Source organism: Sarcophilus harrisii, chromosome 4 (assembly GCF_902635505.1).
Source record: "Sarcophilus harrisii chromosome 4, mSarHar1.11, whole genome shotgun sequence".
NCBI lineage: Eukaryota > Metazoa > Chordata > Mammalia > Dasyuromorphia > Dasyuridae > Sarcophilus > Sarcophilus harrisii.
The window spans coordinates 90,348,917-90,368,238 of NC_045429.1; the positions used below are offsets into that span (position 1 = coordinate 90,348,917).

A 19,322-nucleotide genomic window follows, 5' to 3' on the forward strand; every position below is an offset into this window, starting at 1 on the left:
CACAGGATTTCAAAGACCTTGACTGTGCACCTGTAAAAACAAGGGGACTGTGAATGGTGTGATGATCATCGAAGCATATCTTTCTTGTCCACCGTTGGGAAGATATTAACATGTATCATACTCAGTAGTCTAGTTGTATACATCAAAGTCAGAGATACTTGACCTGAAAGTCAGTAAAGCTTTCATTCCAGTCATGGAACAGCAGACACGCTTTTCTCCCTTAGCAACTACAGAAGTGCCAAGAACGGCGCTGTGATTTGTATATTGTATTTGTGACTTTTGCCAAGGCATTTGACTTTGTTAACTATGTTGATATATAAAAATTTAAAAGATTGGCTTCTTATAAAATGTTCAAAAATCATATAAATTCATTTACTATGTCTACTAGCACTCAAAGAGGATACCTTTTAAAATACCGTTACTGTTTATTAACTATTTCCCCAGCAATCAAAGACTTTATGTTGGGTAATAATATCAATGCTGAGTGAAGCTATATTTAAGCTATGATTTCACATCAAAGCATAATGCCATGGAAAGTATGCTGTATTTGGAGTCAAAGAACTGGGGTTCAAATCCCAGCTCCAAGTTCACCTGGATGACCCCAATTAGGCAAATAACTTAGACCTCCTGGATTTCAGTTCCTTTATCTGTAAAATTACGAGCTTGAGCTAAATGGGCTGCAAGATCCTTTCTGACTTTAAATCTATAATCCTATGATAATTATTTGAGATATTTCATGTATAGCTCATATAAATCTTTGGGGATTTTCATCCAGATTTATACTCATGCTAATGAATCAAGTCCTCAAGACCAAGCCCACATTTCCCTTTTAGGGTCCTAAGGATAAACCTAAGAGGTTATATCATATCTTTCCCTAATGCCACTGGCTTAAGCCCTGATTCTAGTGTGTTGTCTATAATATCAATCACCAGTAATCAATATTCCAGCATCATTTAACTGATTAACATAAATTATCTTACAAAGAATATTTATTGAAAATAACAAATGTATAAGCCTTTCCCTCCAAAACCTGAGGGTTCCCTGTGCTATACTATCTCATGATCCCCAAGAATAGTGAGTTCAAATTTAGAAGAGTTTCTACATAGCATTTGCCCCACTAAGTTCACTTATAAATTCAAGATAATCAAGGGGTGTGTGAGAGCCAGGTGCACTGTTAAATTTTCAGCATGAACTTTACACCTTGTAAATTAGCAAACACTACAAACTAAGGCTTAATTTATTGTTTTCTTGATTGTCTAGATTTAAAGTGATAGAGAAAATGCTAATAATGCAGACTAAACTTAAAAGTATGTTCTGCACCAACACACTATTAGCCGTAGCCCTCCCTTTTATGGGACTTGTATCTAGGCTCAATCAATATACTGCTGAGCTGGCCTTGGTCCTGGTCATTTTTTAGGAATATGCTATCAGATCACAAACTCTAGTCTAGACTCTGGCTCCCAGACCTTTTATAGTTGTATTTCCTGACCTTTAAAATTCACAAGGCTATAACCTAATCATACTCTTTCATCTATAAGCAGGTAGGAATAAACACAATAGAGACAGAAGCAACAAGTACATGAGCTCATGGGCCAGATGGTGGTGATCCATGTGGAAAAATAAAGGGGAAAAGACAGAGGAAGGAGTGAAACTATCTCTTGTTTGCCTTTTACTTACTTAAATATGATCACACTTAGGCAAGAGGAAACACCTTGTCTGGTTAGTACCTTTTGAATGCATTCTCAGTTCTGGTTCAGCAACCAATTGGAAATATTCAGAATGCCTATGTATACTCTGAATGCAAAGCAGGACCCTTCCATTACACGTCATTTTACCTTTTTAAAATCAAGCCTTGTCCCTTTCAAATGGGTTAGCAGCAGGATTAACATGATATATAAATTCTGAGAATGGGATTACATTGGCCAGAGCCCTTTATGTGCCAAATCAATTTAACTCAATTAATATTTGAGTGCCTACCATTTACAAGATACCATACAAGGTACTATACTAGACCTTGAGATACAATGACAAAAATGAAAAAAAGTTCTGCCTTTTTTCTAGTTTACATCTCACTTAAGAAATAAAACATACACACAGACAAGTAAATAAAAGGTAATTTGAGGGGAATCAAGTTAGAACTGGTTCTTTTAGGGAAGGCTTAATGCAGGTGGCATTAGCTGAGTCTTGAAGAAGATGATGATTCTGAAAAGGAAGGATGAGGAGAGTGTAGGCAATGGCTTCTGTAAATGATTATAGAGAGGAGATGGTAAATTGAGTTCATGGAAGAACTACAAGAGGAGTTTGACACAAACAGAAGATAAACACAAGTAATATGAAATAAAGCTAGAAAAGTAATTTATGTGAAAAACCTAACACACTGGGATTTTAATCCTAAAAGCAATAGGAAATGACAAGTTTTTGAGCAAAGGAATAAAATGGTCAGAGCTGTGACTTGGGAAAATATTGGCAACTTATGTGTAAGAAAAATTGGAGAGGGGAGGTTCTAAAGGCAAGATGACCAATTAGGAAACCTATATAATAGTCCTTCCAAGAAATGATGTTGATTTGAACTAGGATGATCACATGAGTGGAAATAAGGAGAGTACTGGAAGAGATATTTTGGAAATGGAATCAACAAGACTTGTCAACTAATCAGATATGAGTAAGAAAAGAGTCAAGGATGATTGGGATTATAAACTTCATTGACTGGAAGAATAATGGGGCTCCCAACAGTAATAAGAAGTTTTTTGATGGGATAGGTTTAGGTGGAAATATTAACTAGATTCTGTTGGTTATGCTACACAAAAGTTAGAATCCCCTAAAGAATTTTTTATGTTCAGTAGCACATAGTATGCTATTGGATGTCCCATTAAAGGATACAAGGAATCCTCAAAGGCAATATTAAGGGCATGTAACATTTGCCTACAACCATGAGAAATGATAGTGATAATGAACTCTCCATGGAGCAAGACATAACGGGACACCATGCAGCTATTTGAGAAACACTCAATATATAAATTAGTGTCTGAAAAGAGGGCAGAACAAAGCAGATGAAGTGGGAGAATATTAGCATGACATCTGTGGATAGTACTGATGAATCCAAAAAAGGATAATCAGGAAGTCTACAAATTAACAATTCAATTCATTTCTTGTTTATTAAGAATATTAGGCACTCTTTGATACTCTAAACAGATTAGAAGAACAAAGGATAGTCTACCTCTTAGATCTATGGAATTTGTGGCCAAAGAAGAACTAGAACACATTATGATATGGAAAATGAGTGATTTTTATTATATTAATTTAAAAAAGATTTTATACAAACAAAACGAATGCAGACAAAATTAGAAGGGAAACAGAAAACTGGGGAAAACATTTTTACATCCAAACATTCTGCTAAAGGCCTCATTTCAAAATATATAAATAATTGATTCAAATTTATAAGAATATAATCCATCCTTCAACTGATAAATGGTCAAAGGATATGAAAAAAGAATTTTCAGATGAGGAAATTGAAACCATTTCTAGTCATATGGGAAAATACTTTAAATCACTATTGATCAGAGAAATGCAAATTAAGACAACTCAGAGGTACCACTATACACCTCTCAGATTGGTTAAAATGATAGAAAAAGGTGATAAATGTTGGAGGGATGTAGGAAAACTGGGACACTAACACATTGTAATATAGTTGTGAACTAAGTCAACCATTCTGGAGAACAATATGGAGCTATGATTAAAGGACTAGCAAACTGCATACTTTTTGATCCAGCAGCGTCTCTACTGGGCCTGTATCCCAGAGATCGTAAAAAAGGGAAAAGGACCCACATGTGCAAAAATGTTTGTAACAGCCTTTTTTGTAGTGGCAAGAAACTGGAAACTGAGTGAGTGGATGTCCATCAGTTTGGAGAATGGCTAAATAAGTTATAGTATATGAATGTTATGGAATATTTTTATTCTGTAAGAAATGATCAGCAGGATGACTTCAGAAAGGCCTGGAGAGATTTACATGAACTGATGCTAAATGAAATGAATAGAACCAAAAGAACATTGTACACAACAACAATATTATACAATCATCAATTCTGATGGACTTGGCTCTTTTCAACAATGAGGTGATTCAGTTCAATTCCAATAGACTATGGAGAGAGCCATCTGTATCTAGAAAAAGACTTGCCAGGACTGAATGTGGATCACGACATAGTATTTTTACCTTTTTGTGGTTTACTTGCTTTTTGTTTTTTCTCATTTTTTCTTTCTTGATCTGATTTTTCTTGTGCAGTATGATAATTATGGAAATATGTATAGAAGAACTGCACATGTTTAATATATATTGAATTACTTGCTGTCTAAGGGAGGGGGTAGAAGAAAGTGGAGAAAAAAATTGGAACAAGGTTTTGCAAAGATGAATGTTAAAAATTTCTATGCATATATTTTGAAAATAAAAAAAGAATAATAGCTATTCTTTATATTAAATTTAAGCTGCATTTGTGGTCTTTTGTAGGAACCCTGTTGTCAATTGCAAGGCATATATTATATATCAATAAATTTAATTTAAAATATTTCAGAATATTGCTTTTTTGTGGTCAGTCTTGCATGTGATTATTCAAAACATACTATGCTTGCTGTGCTGCAGTAGTTTGATGTACAGGAAGTTAATTCAAAGCCTCATATGACATTTTTGTCCAACAGTTGGGAACTTGCATTTGAAAGTGAAGAACCAACATTACAAAAATAATGACAAGCATATGTTGAAGATGTGAACCTAAATACTGATAAGGTTGGATGAGTTTTACAGGTATTTGTTGTTTTATTATAATTACACTATATTTAAAATGATATTCAAAATCTAATGGTGATGATTTGGAGGGGAAGGATATAAGATAATGTTTCTAAATATTACTCCAACCCAAACTTCCCATGAAGAAGGTAAGCCTGAATAATCAGGTTAAATACAAAGATAAATATTAGGATCTGGCACTAATGTTCAAGATGAAATAGCTCTAGTATGGGGCGGTGTATGATGATAAAATACTGAGTTATAAAAAAGGATGTAGTCAGGTTTTTGACTATGCTTCTCCTATCTAACTGTTTAACTTTGGCCAAATAATGTTATTGCTCTGGATTTCAGTTTTCCTGTCTCTAAATAAAGGATTAGATAAGAAACTTTCTTCTAGATCTAAATTCTATGATTTTAGGAATATAAAAATTAGAGAAGCAGGTGGAAAAAATTGGATTGTACTGAAAAAGGTAATGAAGGAAGACCAAGGATACATTCTAAAATATATTAAGAATAACATGGACTGGTAGTGACCTAGGTGAAAATGAAAAGCAAAGAAATTCTATAACACTATAAATGTAATAAAATGCTGACTGAAGTTTAAAAAAAAAACAACCTTTGCTGTTAATTATGTAACTAGAATTTTGTTACAACTTGAAATAAAATTTGAGCTATTAAAAATAATTAAAATAGGAAAGTTTATTTAGCTTTCTTTTCTCTCTCAATTATATTCAGCTTCCCAAGCTTGAATAGGCTGAGTTTCAAAGGCAAATTTACTAGAATTATAAAATTTAAACATTAAGTCCTACCAAATTAGGATAAAGAAGTTGCTCTGACAATAAGTTTTGAATCACAGAACATTTTAAGATCAGTTTTATTATTTTTATGGCTAATTTATATTCAAAACTAAAATATTTGATGGGTACTAAGTAAGCAAAGTAAATCAACTAAAAAGAAATAGTCATCCAGAAAGGGTCATATCATTTGATTTATTCAATTCAACAAAGATTTCACAAAGTACCAATTATGTGAAGATTTTGTACTAAGCAAAAAGGAAATGTTCCCTACTTTTAAAAGGTTTATATTCTATTGGAGGAATGAAATGGGAATGCAAATGAACCTAATACAAGAGAAAAAGAAAAGGAGTAAGAAAACTAATAACTGGGAAGGTTAAAGAAGGTTTCATTAAGAAGTGGCATCTAATCTACCTTTTAGAAAGACAAGAAACAAAAGGGCTTGTCAGGAAGTATCACAGGGAGATACAGAAGAGCTAAAAAGAAAGCTATTTATTCTATATTCTTAGGAAAGGAGGCAGGGGGAAGAGGAAAACATCTAGTTTTAATTTATTAGGAATATTAATTAATTTGATCCACATCCTGCTAGAAAAATAAGAGATCTCTCTAAAGATATTTTCACCCAGATTCTGAGGGAAGATTTCTGATGGGATACAGGATGGCAAAAATGGAGTCTCAGAAGGACATTGAACCTGTTGATTGCCATTCATATCAAGAAAAGATTTTCCCCTTGAGAATAAGAAACAAACACTGTGTATTTCTATTGGAAGTAAAATGAGAACAGACCTATGAATAATCATTTCTTGACTGGTTTTACTCCAAGGAACCACATTTGAAGTTGCAGGTGAGCTGGCTTCTGGTCATGCATGACAGAGGGGCTGGTACTGTGTGATTATGAAAAGACTTCTAATTGGCCATGGATTCAGAAAAATTGATGGCTCAGGGATTGCTGTCAGAACTAAATGGGTATATAAAAGAAGCAGTCCATCTCTTTTCTTTTGCTGCTTCCACTAAGGCAGAAATATTTTAAATTATCTCCCCAAGCTAAGTGAGACAGCTTCCCTGTCTCCTACTCAAAGTGGTTATGAGTATATGAACTACACAATCTGCTCTCTTCTGCATGATCTTGGGTGAACTTGGGAGAAATCAGATGAAAATAGAGAAAGTCTTCTGAAGTGAAGAGTACTATAGCTGATGGATTTAAGAAAGATACCTTAAAATCCAGCAGATATATACCTAAGAGGAGCTGCTTAGGGATTCCACCAATGATAAAAAGGATTTCCAGTACAATTAAGAATCACCCTTTTGCCATAAGTATGCTCTATGTATGTTTTTGGTATTCTAAGTTTTTTTGCCCCACAGGCTTTTTGTGTATTTGGAGGAGGGTGACCTCATATTTGAGAGGAATGATTTGTTGCAACGGTTCTTACCATGCTACCATAATAAACACCTTAGTTAAAAGCTAATTAAATTAACAGGGAGTAAAAGACTGTGAAAAGCCTTCACCAGTTATTCATGAGCAACAAATTCTAAACCTTTAGGATTACTCTTACAATCCCAGCAGTAGTAATCATCCCATTTCAAGTATCCAGTTAGAGGAGTGGTTCTAGAGGGCATACTATAACTTTTGAGAATTTCTATGCCCTAATATTAAAATACTTCTAAGAATTCTTAATTTATTAAGCACTTAATTTTATGTTGTCAACTTTATAGTCTTTTTATTTATTGTATTTTATTATTAGATTTCAAGGTAGGATCCATAACTGGATGTAGACCTATTTTGTAGGATTTAGTGGGAGCAGGTCTTTTATATTAAGAATAGTTTTATTGGAACTTGGTGTGCATATTTATACGTAAAGGAAAAAAAATACACTGATATAAGCTGGATTGCCAAATTATTTATTTACAATGAAATCTACATCAGGCCAGTTAACCAGATTCTGACTTAAGGCAGGTATAAATTTTCATCGGGGTAATGATTTATTTAGAGAATCAAATACAATCAATAAATTGACCAGCTCATCCTGCCATCTAGGAGAGGGGTGGGGGTGGGGGGTAAGAGGTAAAAAATTAGAACAAGAGGTTTGGCAATTGTTAATGCTGTAAAGTTACCCATGCATATATCCTGTAAATAAAAGGCTATTAAATAAAAAAAAAAAAATTGACCAGTATATACAGAATTCAAGGAGACAAAGGCAAAGGAAGAATGGCTATGTTGACAAATTACCCTTCTCCAGTATAGTCTACCAGGAGAAAGAGTTCTATCATTTAATATCTGTGACCTTGTACAAGGTACTTAATTTCTTAAATATTTGGATTCCTAAACTGTTAAATGATGGTGTTGGAATAGTTGACCTCAGTTCTCTTCTAGATTTAAGTTCTATGATTTTGTCTACCACAAAACAATTAAATGCTCAAATTGTCAGAGCTTTCTTTCCTCCTACCAAACTGGAGAAAAACAAAATTCTTAACCCTTTAATCCTTCTTTGTCTAGGCTTCATGGTATGGTGTTGATGTTAACTCTATTTCTTAGCCATTAGCTTATGTTAATTTCACTCAAAATAATTTTTTCCTCCACTTTTGTTGAATTCACTTTTCTTGAATTCATGGTATCTTCAGGGGACCTCATTTCTACTTCCATCTTTTGAATTCATTTACTCAAAAGAGGTACATTGGAGAGAGATTGCTAGTCTTAGAGTCAGGATGACATGAGTTCAAATTCCATCTCTGATACAAAGTGATCATGACCTTGGAAAAATCACTTAACCCTTTCAGTGTTCAAGGAAACTAAAACTTTAAATTGCAGAAAATGTGCAAACATGCAATGATAATGCACTTCCTCAACAGATAATTCCTTTATCAGTAAAGTCACAGGTCCAATCTTTATTCTTATAAAAATACTAAATATCTACTATGCACGATACTATAATGGATTCCATGAAAGATACAAAAATTAAGAAGATATATTACTCTTTTCAATCAACCAACAAGCATTTATTAAGTGACTACTATGTTTGAGGTAGCCAACTCACTATAAACTTAAATGTTCAAGTAACCAATACATGCCAGGAGCTGTGCTAAACATAGGAGATACAAATACCAAAAGGAAAGCCCCTTTCTGTAAGGAATTTATAATCTAATTGGGGAAGACAAAACACAAAAGGAAACTGAAAAAGGGGAGTGGGATGGTAGGGAATAGGTAACCAATGAGGTCATGGTGAAGAAGTCATAGATGTTCCAAAGTAATTTAGCCAAGTGAAAAATAAAATGTCTAAGCTAAGCTCTCTCCTTAATTGGAGGTTTGGAGTTCATTCTTTCAAGAATTTTTTCCAATGTTGCACATAGCAACTAGCATATATATCTCATAATGGTTGTTTTCAGTTGTTCAGAGATATAGTCCACATCTTGCTAATAATTCTGTTAGTACTGAAGATGGGCCTTTGATGTCATAATAAGCTAAAGATAAGTAAAAGAGCTTCACAATTACTCAAAATGATCTATACCATTCTTTTTTTTTTTTTTTTCAGTACTAGGCTTAGCTCATCTGTACAATCTTCTGTTTTAGATAGACATAATGATGGATAACTTGCATAAAATATCCATCCAAATACAGGATTCAAAGAACATAAATTCTGGCTGGAAAGATTTGATGGAGGTTAGAGGATTTCAAAAGGCAAATATGTGAACTATATAAAAGTGGGGGAGAAAAAGGACAGGAGCCAAGGCATGAAGATAAAAAATATATACTCTCTACTTAAAGATGTTTTCAAGTGAGTGTCCAGTGTAATCAGAATGTAGGATATTTGAAAGAGTATATACAATTAGACTTTTGGTCAAAAAGGCTGGATGATACAGGGCCTCAATCTAAGATTTCTAAACTTTATTTGGAAATCAATGGTAAACCACTAAAGATTTTAAGGGAAATTAATCTATTTGATAGGTTGGCAACTGAGTGTTTGGGAAGAGGCTCAAGGTACAGACTTATCAGGAAGCTATTAGAATGTGACCCATCAACTTAAATGAAGACAGTAAATGAAGGGAATGGAAAAAAAAATTAAAATATTCCAGGTATGACCTTAATTTAACATGGTGCCTGGAATATAGAACTTGTTTAATAAATGTTTGAGTGACTGAATAAAATCAGTACGACATTGGAACTGGTTGAGTATGAGCTGTATATGCCATTAATCTAGGTCATCTAATAAAAAGTAAGACTGAAATTTGATTATTCATTCTCCTAATACTGAGTGATCTGATATGTGCTGATTTATCATTTAGTATTCTTTTAGCAACTCTTAGGCAAAATTTAGGAAGATTCTCCTTCTCTATTCCCTTTCCTCCCAAATGCAAAGGGAATCTTTGTTATTCAGCTGGACCAAAGAAAAATTGCTATGGAGAAAGTTAAATTTTTTTCTTTTGGGAGGTATCTCTCCTAAAGTCTTCCCAAAGCTGCATTTTCAACAATTTTTTTCACTTTATTTTACTCTCAATCCCATCAATCAATCAAAGAGCAAAAATTTATAAAGAAGTCTACCTATTCTGTGTTAGCTGCTGGGGATACAAAGACAAAAGCCAGACATTCTCTGCTCTGAAGGTGATTCTACCAAGGGATAAAAAAAAAATGCTCTAAGATTAGTAAATATAATAGTATCCAGTTGGTCCCCAGAGGACAGTTACTTCTCTTTTGTGGGGTAAGCAGAACTGAGGGAAATGGGGAGTGTGTTTCCAGTGCTTTAGTTCTGGAACTCTCACTGGTGTGCTTATCACCAAGTTATCAGTTGATATTAACCAGATAACCAATTTTTTTTCCCCTGAGGCAATTGGGGTTAAGTGACTTGCCCAAGGTCACACAGCTGGGAAGTGTTTAGTATCTTGAGGTCACATTTGAGCTCAGCTCCTCCTGACTTCAGGGCTGGTGTTCTAACCACTTCACCACCTAGCTGCCCATAGCCAATTATTTTTGTTAAAAATCTAAGGTAAAAGTATAGTGGTATAACCACCACCAAATTCCCCTATTTCCTTCCCTCAGACAAACAAAAATACATAGTCCAGGTTCCACAAGTACATAAGAGTCCAGGTGACTGGGTTATGCTTAAAGCAAAAAGTTAACAGTTCCTGGGAATCCTTTTTCTTAAAAGTGTTTTTTTTTTTTTTTTTTTTTTTTTTTCCTTTGAGAGGGATTCATAGTTTTCCTACTGAATCTGTTGCCTCTTTGGGTAGAGTTTGTCCCCAGTTACCTAGGCAGAAATTGCTATTCTGGGACACTATTAGGACACTGATGAGAAGTCCAAATCCTCTGAAGGACAAAGGGATAGGGAACAGGCTGAAACTGTCTTGATCATTTTCTCCACCTCCCACAGTGATTCCAGTTTGATTGGAATTCTCTATTTTAAGCTGCCAGGTACTGATAAAGATGGTTTCTAATCTCAAATAATGGACATTTATCTAATTACCCAAACTAATGGATATTTTATAAAACCATCACAGGGTGTTACTAGAGCATACATTTGCTTAAGGCATTTGATGTAGATATCGTGGCCTAATAAAGACAACTAGGGTTAGAATATTTTAATTAGCTCAATTGAAACTTCCTGCCCTTCTCCTTCCCCCCACCTTAACACTAAATTCACTTTCTCCTGGACTCCCTATGTACTGTGGGACAATGTGCCTCTGTTTTGACAGATGATTATTAAATATTATTATTGGGAAAATTCAGGATTTTTTCCTTTCCTCATTTGGATTAGGTCAAAATTTAATTCTCTGAAGGAGAACAATGAGATTAAAGTTTGAAATTGTTATCCCACCCAACTAAAAGAACTTTACAAAAAACTTAATCTAAGGTGAATTCCAGACCCTTGTTTCATTTAGCAAGGTCTAAGAAGAAGCAGAGACTTTGTCTGGATTGCTCAAGACTGGGAGTGGTCTGGGAGAGTGAGCAAAGTCACATCTCTCAGCTCCTCTCTAGAATGGGCCCACCTCTCATTATAATATTTATTCTTTTCATTGTTAACTAGAGTTGATTGCCATCCTCTAGAATTTACACTCTTTCAACAGCATATAAGCATTGAAAGTCACTGAACTTTTACTAATTAACTGTATGATTAATAAAACTACACAGAAACTACATCTCTCCAAATTTTTTATGTCATAATACCCTAAACAAAATAAAATCTGGCTGATTAGCTAATAACAATTGACTGAAGGAAGCTTATCAGTGGAAACCTTTTGCTTCCTTTCAGTAGTCAGTTGTTATTAACTAACCAGCTCACCAGCTCTAGAAAAGATATTCTCACTCTGGCCTCTCAGAGTTACCTATAGAATCCTTAAGGGAGGGATAGTAGCAATCCTCTGGGAACCTATCTTTCCAATGTGGATGTTTTTTGGAAAAATGCCTCCAGGACCTGTGCTACATAAATAAAATGGATATACATCGATTTGGAGTGAGGTTAATAACCATTCAATCAATCAAAAAAAAAAACAAACACCTCTTTAAAAAGTTGGCAATCCTTGAAGCTGAGTCTTAAAGGAAGCTAGAGGTTCCAAGAGATGAGAAGGAAAAGGATTTTAGGTTCCATCTGGTTTTAATGCATGGAGGCAGCACATGGAGTATCAAATACAGGGAAGAGCAAATAGACCAACTGAGTTGAGAGGGAGTGTGAGAGGAAGTAATGTGCAAGCAAGGTAGAAAGACTGAACAGAACAGATTATGAAGGTCTTTTAACTGCCAAACAAAGGAGTTTGTAGTTTATCCTAAAGGCAATGAAGTACTGCTAAGGCTTCTTAAGCAGGAAGAACATGGTCTAGCTAGTGTTAGGAATACTAATTTGACAACTGTGGATAGGGAGGCCAATTTGAAAATTATTACAATAATAGTCCAAGTGAGAAATGCTGTAGACTTTGGACTAAGATAATTATAGGTATACGGAGAAAAATAGGAAGAAATACAAGAAACGTCGGGGAAATGGATTTAATAGGATCTGTCAGCTGTGAGTCTTGAGGACTGAAATTAAGAAGAGGGTGACTCCACCTTGACAAGAATGGTAGTGCCCTCAACAGAAATAGGAAGTTAGAACATGAAGAAGCAGATGTTACAGCGAATAAAGAACCAGAGCTTCAGAATGACCAAGATTCAAACTCTGCCTCTGATAGCCTTGTCTGGTGATCCCGTAAGTTACTTAAAACCTCGGTTTCCTAGACAACTACGAGTAAATTGTTTAACTGGTATTAACTAAACTCGTTAGTTGGTATTCTGTACACCAACAATATCGTGGCTCTTGACTAGTGGAAATTCCACATGCAAGATCTTAAGAATGGATTTATCGTATTTTAAAACGTTTTCTAAAAAATAGTGGATTGAGTCATTTTTCTGAGGGGAGCAGAAAAGGTGAATGCATGCTAAAATATTACCATAGGGAGGTGTCCTCTCAAAAGTAAGGCAGGCGGTCACTTCTAAGTCTCAGGCTCCTTGCTGATAAATGGGGTTGGAGGTTTACACCTGCTAGGTTCCTCCCACTAAGTCTGGGGTGTGGGCTTCCTGGTCCGCGAGAAAGGACGATTTTAGAGAGCTTTGGAGTCAGGGGAAAGGGATTCAAACGGTGTCTTTGGGCTCATGCCTTAACCTATCCCGGCCTCAGTTTCCTCAACTGTGAAGTGAAAGGGGTGAGGGGTGGATGGTGCCCTCTGAGGCCCCTTCCGCTCTCAGGCCAGAAATCTCCCGGGTCTGCGCCCCGCCTCCCGCAGCCCTGCCGCGGCAGCCATGGTCACGGCCATGGCGGCGTGGCGGCTCCGGGCGGTGGCAGGGGGCTCCTCACTAGGGAATCGGCTCCCCCCCGGCTTCGCGCTGTGCTCCGCCTCCGGGCCAGAAGGCGGTGGCGGTGGCCGTAGCGGCGGCGGCGGGTCGGCAGCGCGGCCCCCGGAAGGTCCGGAAAGCACCAGGCCCGAGCGGTCCGAGAGCCCCAAGCTCACGCCTGAGGAGCTACGGATCGCCCGGCTGCACACGGCTGCCTGCGCGGTGAGCTCCCTCCCTCGCTTCTCTGGTCCGAGGCCGCACGCCTGCGCCCCCCCCCCCACCCCCCGACACCCGCTTTCTGCCGGCTTCAGACCGCGGCCCAGCTCGCAGAGGCGAGGAGGCCGGGGCCACGGCGCAGCGCCTGGCCGTCCTGCGCCCCGCTCTCGCTTCGCGCTCCCAGTCCCCTCCCCAGGCCTGCCCCAGCGGGTCGGCTCGCTGGCCCAGGAGGTGTACGCTCTGCCAACCAACTCGGCAGGAGCCGGGCAGGGACGAGAGCGGGCACGCCTCGGTGCACCTGGGAAGGTGCCCGTAAGAGAATGTGGGGAAAGCCTCTCTCTGCGAGCTGATTTATATAAGCCAAATGCACCGCACTCTTTCTCTCTCCGTGTGTGTGTGTGTGTGTGTGAACGTGAGCCCACGTGGCTGTAGACCAGAAGGCAAAGTAGGAGAAAAAGTTGCGTGTTTATTTCACGTGTAAAAACAAAACCTTTTGTGTTTTAGTGAGCAAGTGATGACATTGGTGCAGCAAGAATACAAAACATTCACAAATACATCGTTTCACACCTAATCCAGAATGTATTCAAAGTAAGTGCTTCTCTATTGTAGGAGCAATCTCTTCCCTTGCCTCTTCTACTAACCCTCCCCGTTCAACATAAATAAGAATATTTGGAAGGAAGAATATTTGTAGAATCAGTAGTTTCCAAGAGACACTTAAACTCCATTTTCATGAACTGGGCCTTTTGATAATTGTTTAAACCTGATGTCCAAGACAATCCTCTGAGAATTGCTGTTATCAAAACTATGGCATAACCTATACGTGAATAAAGGTTCTCCCGCTACCTTTCTTTTGGAAGATAATGGACTGAGAGTCCTATCAGAGGAATCGAAATCGAGTAATTAATATTATTTATTAAAAGGGACAAAAGGAAAGGTAGGTTGAGGAAGAACTATACTACTTCAAAATCTTATTCCTTTTGTAAAGCAATTAGTGTGTGCCATAGATACATGCAGACTTCTTCGGGGCTTCTTTTTTTAAGATAAAATTTCTTGCTTTAAAATGTTCTAATTACAAATTGCCTGAGATTGTCAACAAATTGTTGGCTATTTTGTTGTTTCATTTTTAAGGGTTGGAGATAACTTCTATTCTTTCCCACTTTATTCTAACATAGGTGAAGACAAGTTCTTTTTTCTTTTTCTTTTGATTAATAGCCACAGAAATCCAAAATGTGATGGTGCCTATCTCTAAGCTCCAAATATTTTCTTTGACTGTTTCCCATGTCTAAAATGCTATGCGTTCTCATTTCTGCCTACTAGATTCCCTGGCTTCCTTTGAGTCTCATCTAAAATCCTATCTTCAGTAAGTCTTTCCCAACCCCTCTTATTTCTGGTGCTTTTCCTGTTTTTATTATTTTGTATTTTATTGTGTATAGTTTGTTTTTATGTATGTTGTCTCCCCAGTTGGAATGTGAGTTCCTTGAGGGCAGAAATTTATCTTTTGCCTTTTTGTGTTTCTTCGGATGCTTAGTCCAGTACCCCAGGCACTTAGGTGCTTAATAAATGTTTATTGACTGCCTCCACCTAATGACTGAAAGTAACATTCCTTTTTACAAGAGAAAGTCACAGTTCTCAGTGTCTTGGCCCAAATGATTGTCAGAGAGTCCATAAGCAAAGCCAGTAGTGTCAGAGTTGTGATTTTTCTTAACAACAAACCAAGACTCCTTTAAAAACCTTGCTTCAAAGCTACAGGATAGAGAGCTTGCTCTGTCTTACTTTCCCTCTTTTGCTTTGATGATGTGAATCTTGCTCTTCATCCAAACTGTCAGCACCTCGGCTGCAGATTCATCCACCCACCACCATTATGAAATTCATTTACTGAAGACAAATTAAATTCTTATGGACAAAGGTTCTCAACCAGAGTGGAAGGCACAGATCAAGAGTAATCTGTTAGGTTGCTGGGTGACCTTAGAAGGCTCCCAGAGGCTATTGAAAAGGGATGGCAGTAGAGAGGATGGGGGGAGGGAGGGAGATGCTGTTGATTCCTAAACTTAAATCTAGTTTACAAAGTAAAGAAAGAAGAGATGATAAAATGATCAGCATTCATGCCCTCTGTTTCCAAGAGGTCTTTCCTTGTGAGTATCAAGGATTTTAGAGGCATCCTGAATCTATTTTTCAGAATGGTTTGCTTTTTAATCCTCATTCTATCTACCTCTAAGACAAAGTATTACAATGCAGTTAACACTAGTTCTCTTTTATCTTTTCATCTAATGGAGGAAAGGATACTTGAGGGTTAAATCAGCATAAAATATTTAACATCAAAGATGATTATTTCTTTAAAATAATTTGAATGTTTTTGTTTCACATAAATAATTTGAATGTACCCCCCCCAATACACATATCAAAAATATTTGAATGGCCTCTAAATGATTATGAAGGGCATTTCTTCTCAAGAATGAGTGGTTAAAAATTACTGCATGTCCAGAGGACTATATTAAAACATCCAGAAAAGGTATGCCTATGAAAATGTGAGACCAGCATTATATTGAGGTACATATAGTTGAGTTCCACTCAAAGAGGCAGTGAGATTTACTCTTACACTAAATCCTCATTTTACTAATTTTGCAAATTATACTGTATTTCTTTAGCATTGACTGTTAGGATAAGAGTAACTTTTGACCAAATAGCAGTTGAAAGTAGTTAAGTTTTAATATTTTATAAACTTTTTTCCAAAATAAGTCATTTAAAAAAAGAAAATGTGAAAAAATAATGATATATAGCATATAAAGTGTAATGAAGATTGTTAAATTACAGCATATGTTATGCTTCCTGTATATCAGCTGTTTCTTCTCATTGGTATCTTTTCTGGAAATTTAAGTCTCTATATAATCTAAGTTGAACTTCACATTCAAGGAAGCTCTCTGGCACTTTGAGAGGATTATCCATTTTCTGAAGTATAAATTGTAAGGAGAGAAGTGTAAATTGTCCAGGGAAGCCAGATGAAGAATACTTAAGTCATCATTGGGTGCAGTTGAGTTTTTGGTTTCTTATATTTAATTTCCTTTGTTTTCCCCAAGTTGTGTATTTTCTCCTTCCATAATGTAAATAATGCAAAGTGACTCAAAAGCAGTTGTTAGTCATTGATGGGCTGAGTTCCAGGGAATATTTATAGAAAAATTATAGTCTCTTCTGAATAGAAAATGAAGTGTGAATATGAAGATTATAGAAATTTCTAACATTTTAATTATCTTATTATTTTTAAGGCTGGCCACCTAAACTATGTGGATCCAACCACTGGCTATTTAGTACTCACCAAAGTTGCCCATTTGCAAAGAGGGAATTGCTGTGGTTCTGCTTGCAGACACGTGAGTAGTAAACTCTCCCATTATTGCTGCTGTTTGCCTTGCTTCTGTAACTTTGTAAAGAGGTATTATTTGAAAAACAAATCAAATAAAAAAGCTAAATGAAACTATTGTACACTTTTCACAAGCTACTTTAGCCAAAGACAATGAAGTCTTTAAGGACCAATGAAGGACCTTTAAAGTTAATAGAATTTTGCCTGATTTCACCTGAACATCAGTTCCCTGAAATTCTGTGATTTGAAATTCACAGGAGTTCATCATTACAGAGAAACTTTTCATTCTTTTCAAGTTGCATTCACTAAGCAACCCAAAGGGTAAATTGCTAAGAACCAGTATATTGCAGGCTATGCTGTCTGAATTGAAATGGTTGAAAATTGACCAGCCTTGTTTCTTGGCCTTGCTTTGGGTAATTTTTTCTTTCTTTCCTTCTTTCTCTACTTCCTTTTTCTTTCTTTTTCTTTTTCTTTTTTCCTTCGGTTTTTTGTTTTTCTATTTCTTTTTACTTCCTTTTCCCTTTCCTTTCCTTTTTCGTCTTACTTTCCTCCTCTTTCCTTTCCTTTCCTCTCTTTTCCTCTCCTTTCCTTTCCTTTTTCTTTTCTTTTTTTTTTTTAACCTTTCTCTAGAATTAGGAAATAGCAAAGAGACTGGATTATTGAAAAGATTTCTTCCTTGATATCTCTATATTTCTATATATATCTATATATATGTTACAGTGTATATAGCAACATATGATATTTATTGATTAGGAAATCTAATTTGTTTTTCTTTCAAACCAACAATTTTGTGATATTGCCATGGGAGAAAGAAGCTATTTGGTGTGACTTTTCAAGTTGTATTTAAAAAAAAAAAAAAAAAGAACTTGATAAGTCTAGGATAAATAAACAAATAGCAATTCTCAATTTGGAGGATAGGTTTTTACTCCAATCTGTTTATGTTCTATGATTCTGAGTTAAATACAAATTACTGTATGTTTTCAGTGGATTAAGAAAAAGATTCATTTAGGATAATGCATAAAAGCAAAGCATCAAGAAGAAAATGTATGTATGATTTAGAGGTATAAGGAGAATATTTTCATTGATGATCAATTTTAACAACTGAAAAAAGAGCATGAAACATTTGTGATAATTGTAGCCAGTATTCAAAAGCAAAAATTTAACTTGCCCATTTTCTTGTCTCTGTCAATAGCTGTTTCAAGATAGAGTACATAAGATGGATAGGAATAAGGGGCCAAATAAACTGAAGTGATTGGAGGTTTTTTTAAGGAGAGGGTTTGGATTGTAAAAACCCCTAAAATTCGAAGGAGCATTTAGGAAGTGGTTTCTTGGACACTAATTAGTACCATTTGCTTGAGGCTGCCATTATTTTTTCTTTTAGTCTGGAGGGCACGATAGATCAAATGAGCTGTATAACATCATTAACAATCTCCTTTTTCATCATAAGCAGCCTTGTAGTTTTTCATGCTGATTGTTTTTTTTTTTTTAATGCAATAACGATTTATTTTATTTATTCTTCAGTGTCCATATGGCCAAATCAACGTTAAAGATCTATCGAAGAGGAAGCGATTCAACTCATTGTTTTATATTTAAGAATAATGTCAGTTTGTGTTTTCCTTGTAATAGCTTGCAAAATAAAATCCAATAAAAAGCCTAATCCAGAATTGTTATTTGTGGAAGCATTAATTTCCTTTTTATTGATGGTCTCTTAAAAAAAAGTAATTAAGATTAAAACTAGCTGTTGTTTTTGTATGCTTGAGTGTTACAGAAGTAACACATCAATAGTTATTTTCCTCCTTTTTAGCTTCATTACCAGACACATATGTTAAAGCAAGAAAATTACTGCTCCATTAAATAAATAGTGGCAATAAGGTCATATTGATAGTTCTTGATTCAGTATATTACCTCAAAACTTCCTACTATTTTTTTGTGTATATATGATCCGTCTGAAAAGGATTGTTAGCTGCTGGTTAATGAAATTTGAATCAATGCTTCACGTAATTTTTGTCTACAGGTATAAAAAGTTGTCATAACCTTATTTTGTGTGGCATATGAGTGCCTAGGAAGTGCACTTTTTGCTATAGAATGACTCATCTTCCATCTGTTCTCTCAACAAAAACTTTAAATCATTGCCGCCTGGAGGTCAAGAATATAAAGATGAGGGAAGGATTTTTGACCATTCTCCCTTCTCTTTTGTGTAGAATTTTTATTTCCCCCATCCATTCTAGCTCTTCGTTCCCCAAGGTTTGTCTATGGAGAAAACTCCCACTAATTCACAAGGAGTTTGAAGTGTGATGAAAAAGTGAATAGGCTTTCACATAAGCAATCCCCCCCCCCCCCCCCCCCCACCTTTCTGCATTGATCAGTGCCCAGGAGACCCAGGGGATCTTTCTT

At 36.1% G+C, this 19,322-nt stretch overlaps 1 protein-coding gene across 2 annotated transcripts; it reads left to right on the forward strand.

Annotated features, from left to right (window-relative positions):
• Positions 1 to 12,625: 12,625 nt before the first annotated feature.
• On the forward strand, positions 12,626 to 18,592 carry C4H1orf53 (chromosome 4 C1orf53 homolog). Of its 2 annotated transcripts, XR_004229314.1 has the most exons (4): positions 12,626 to 12,737; positions 14,081 to 14,164; positions 16,837 to 16,938; positions 18,450 to 18,592. XR_004229314.1 is itself a non-coding variant. In XM_031937088.1 (3 exons), exons 1-3 carry the CDS (start codon positions 13,328 to 13,330, stop codon positions 18,519 to 18,521), a joined length of 429 nt encoding a protein of 142 aa, XP_031792948.1. In that variant the 5' UTR covers positions 13,142 to 13,327; the 3' UTR covers positions 18,522 to 18,592. The 2 variants fall into 2 exon arrangements, 1 of the variants encoding a protein (XP_031792948.1); XM_031937088.1 differs by lacking the exons at positions 12,626 to 12,737; positions 14,081 to 14,164 and adding an exon at positions 13,142 to 13,582.
• Positions 18,593 to 19,322: the final 730 nt, after the last annotated feature.

Excerpts from the sequence above, each read along its gene's own strand:
- C4H1orf53 (XM_031937088.1), top strand. The coding sequence starts at position 13,328 with ATGGTCACGGCCATGGCGGCGTGGCGGCTCCGGGCGGTGGCAGGGGGC. Across the intron at positions 13,583-16,836 it reads TGCACACGGCTGCCTGCGCG|GCTGGCCACCTAAACTATGT; the intron begins GTGAGCTCCCTC and ends ATTATTTTTAAG. Across the intron at positions 16,939-18,449 it reads GTGGTTCTGCTTGCAGACAC|TGTCCATATGGCCAAATCAA; the intron begins GTGAGTAGTAAA and ends TTTATTCTTCAG.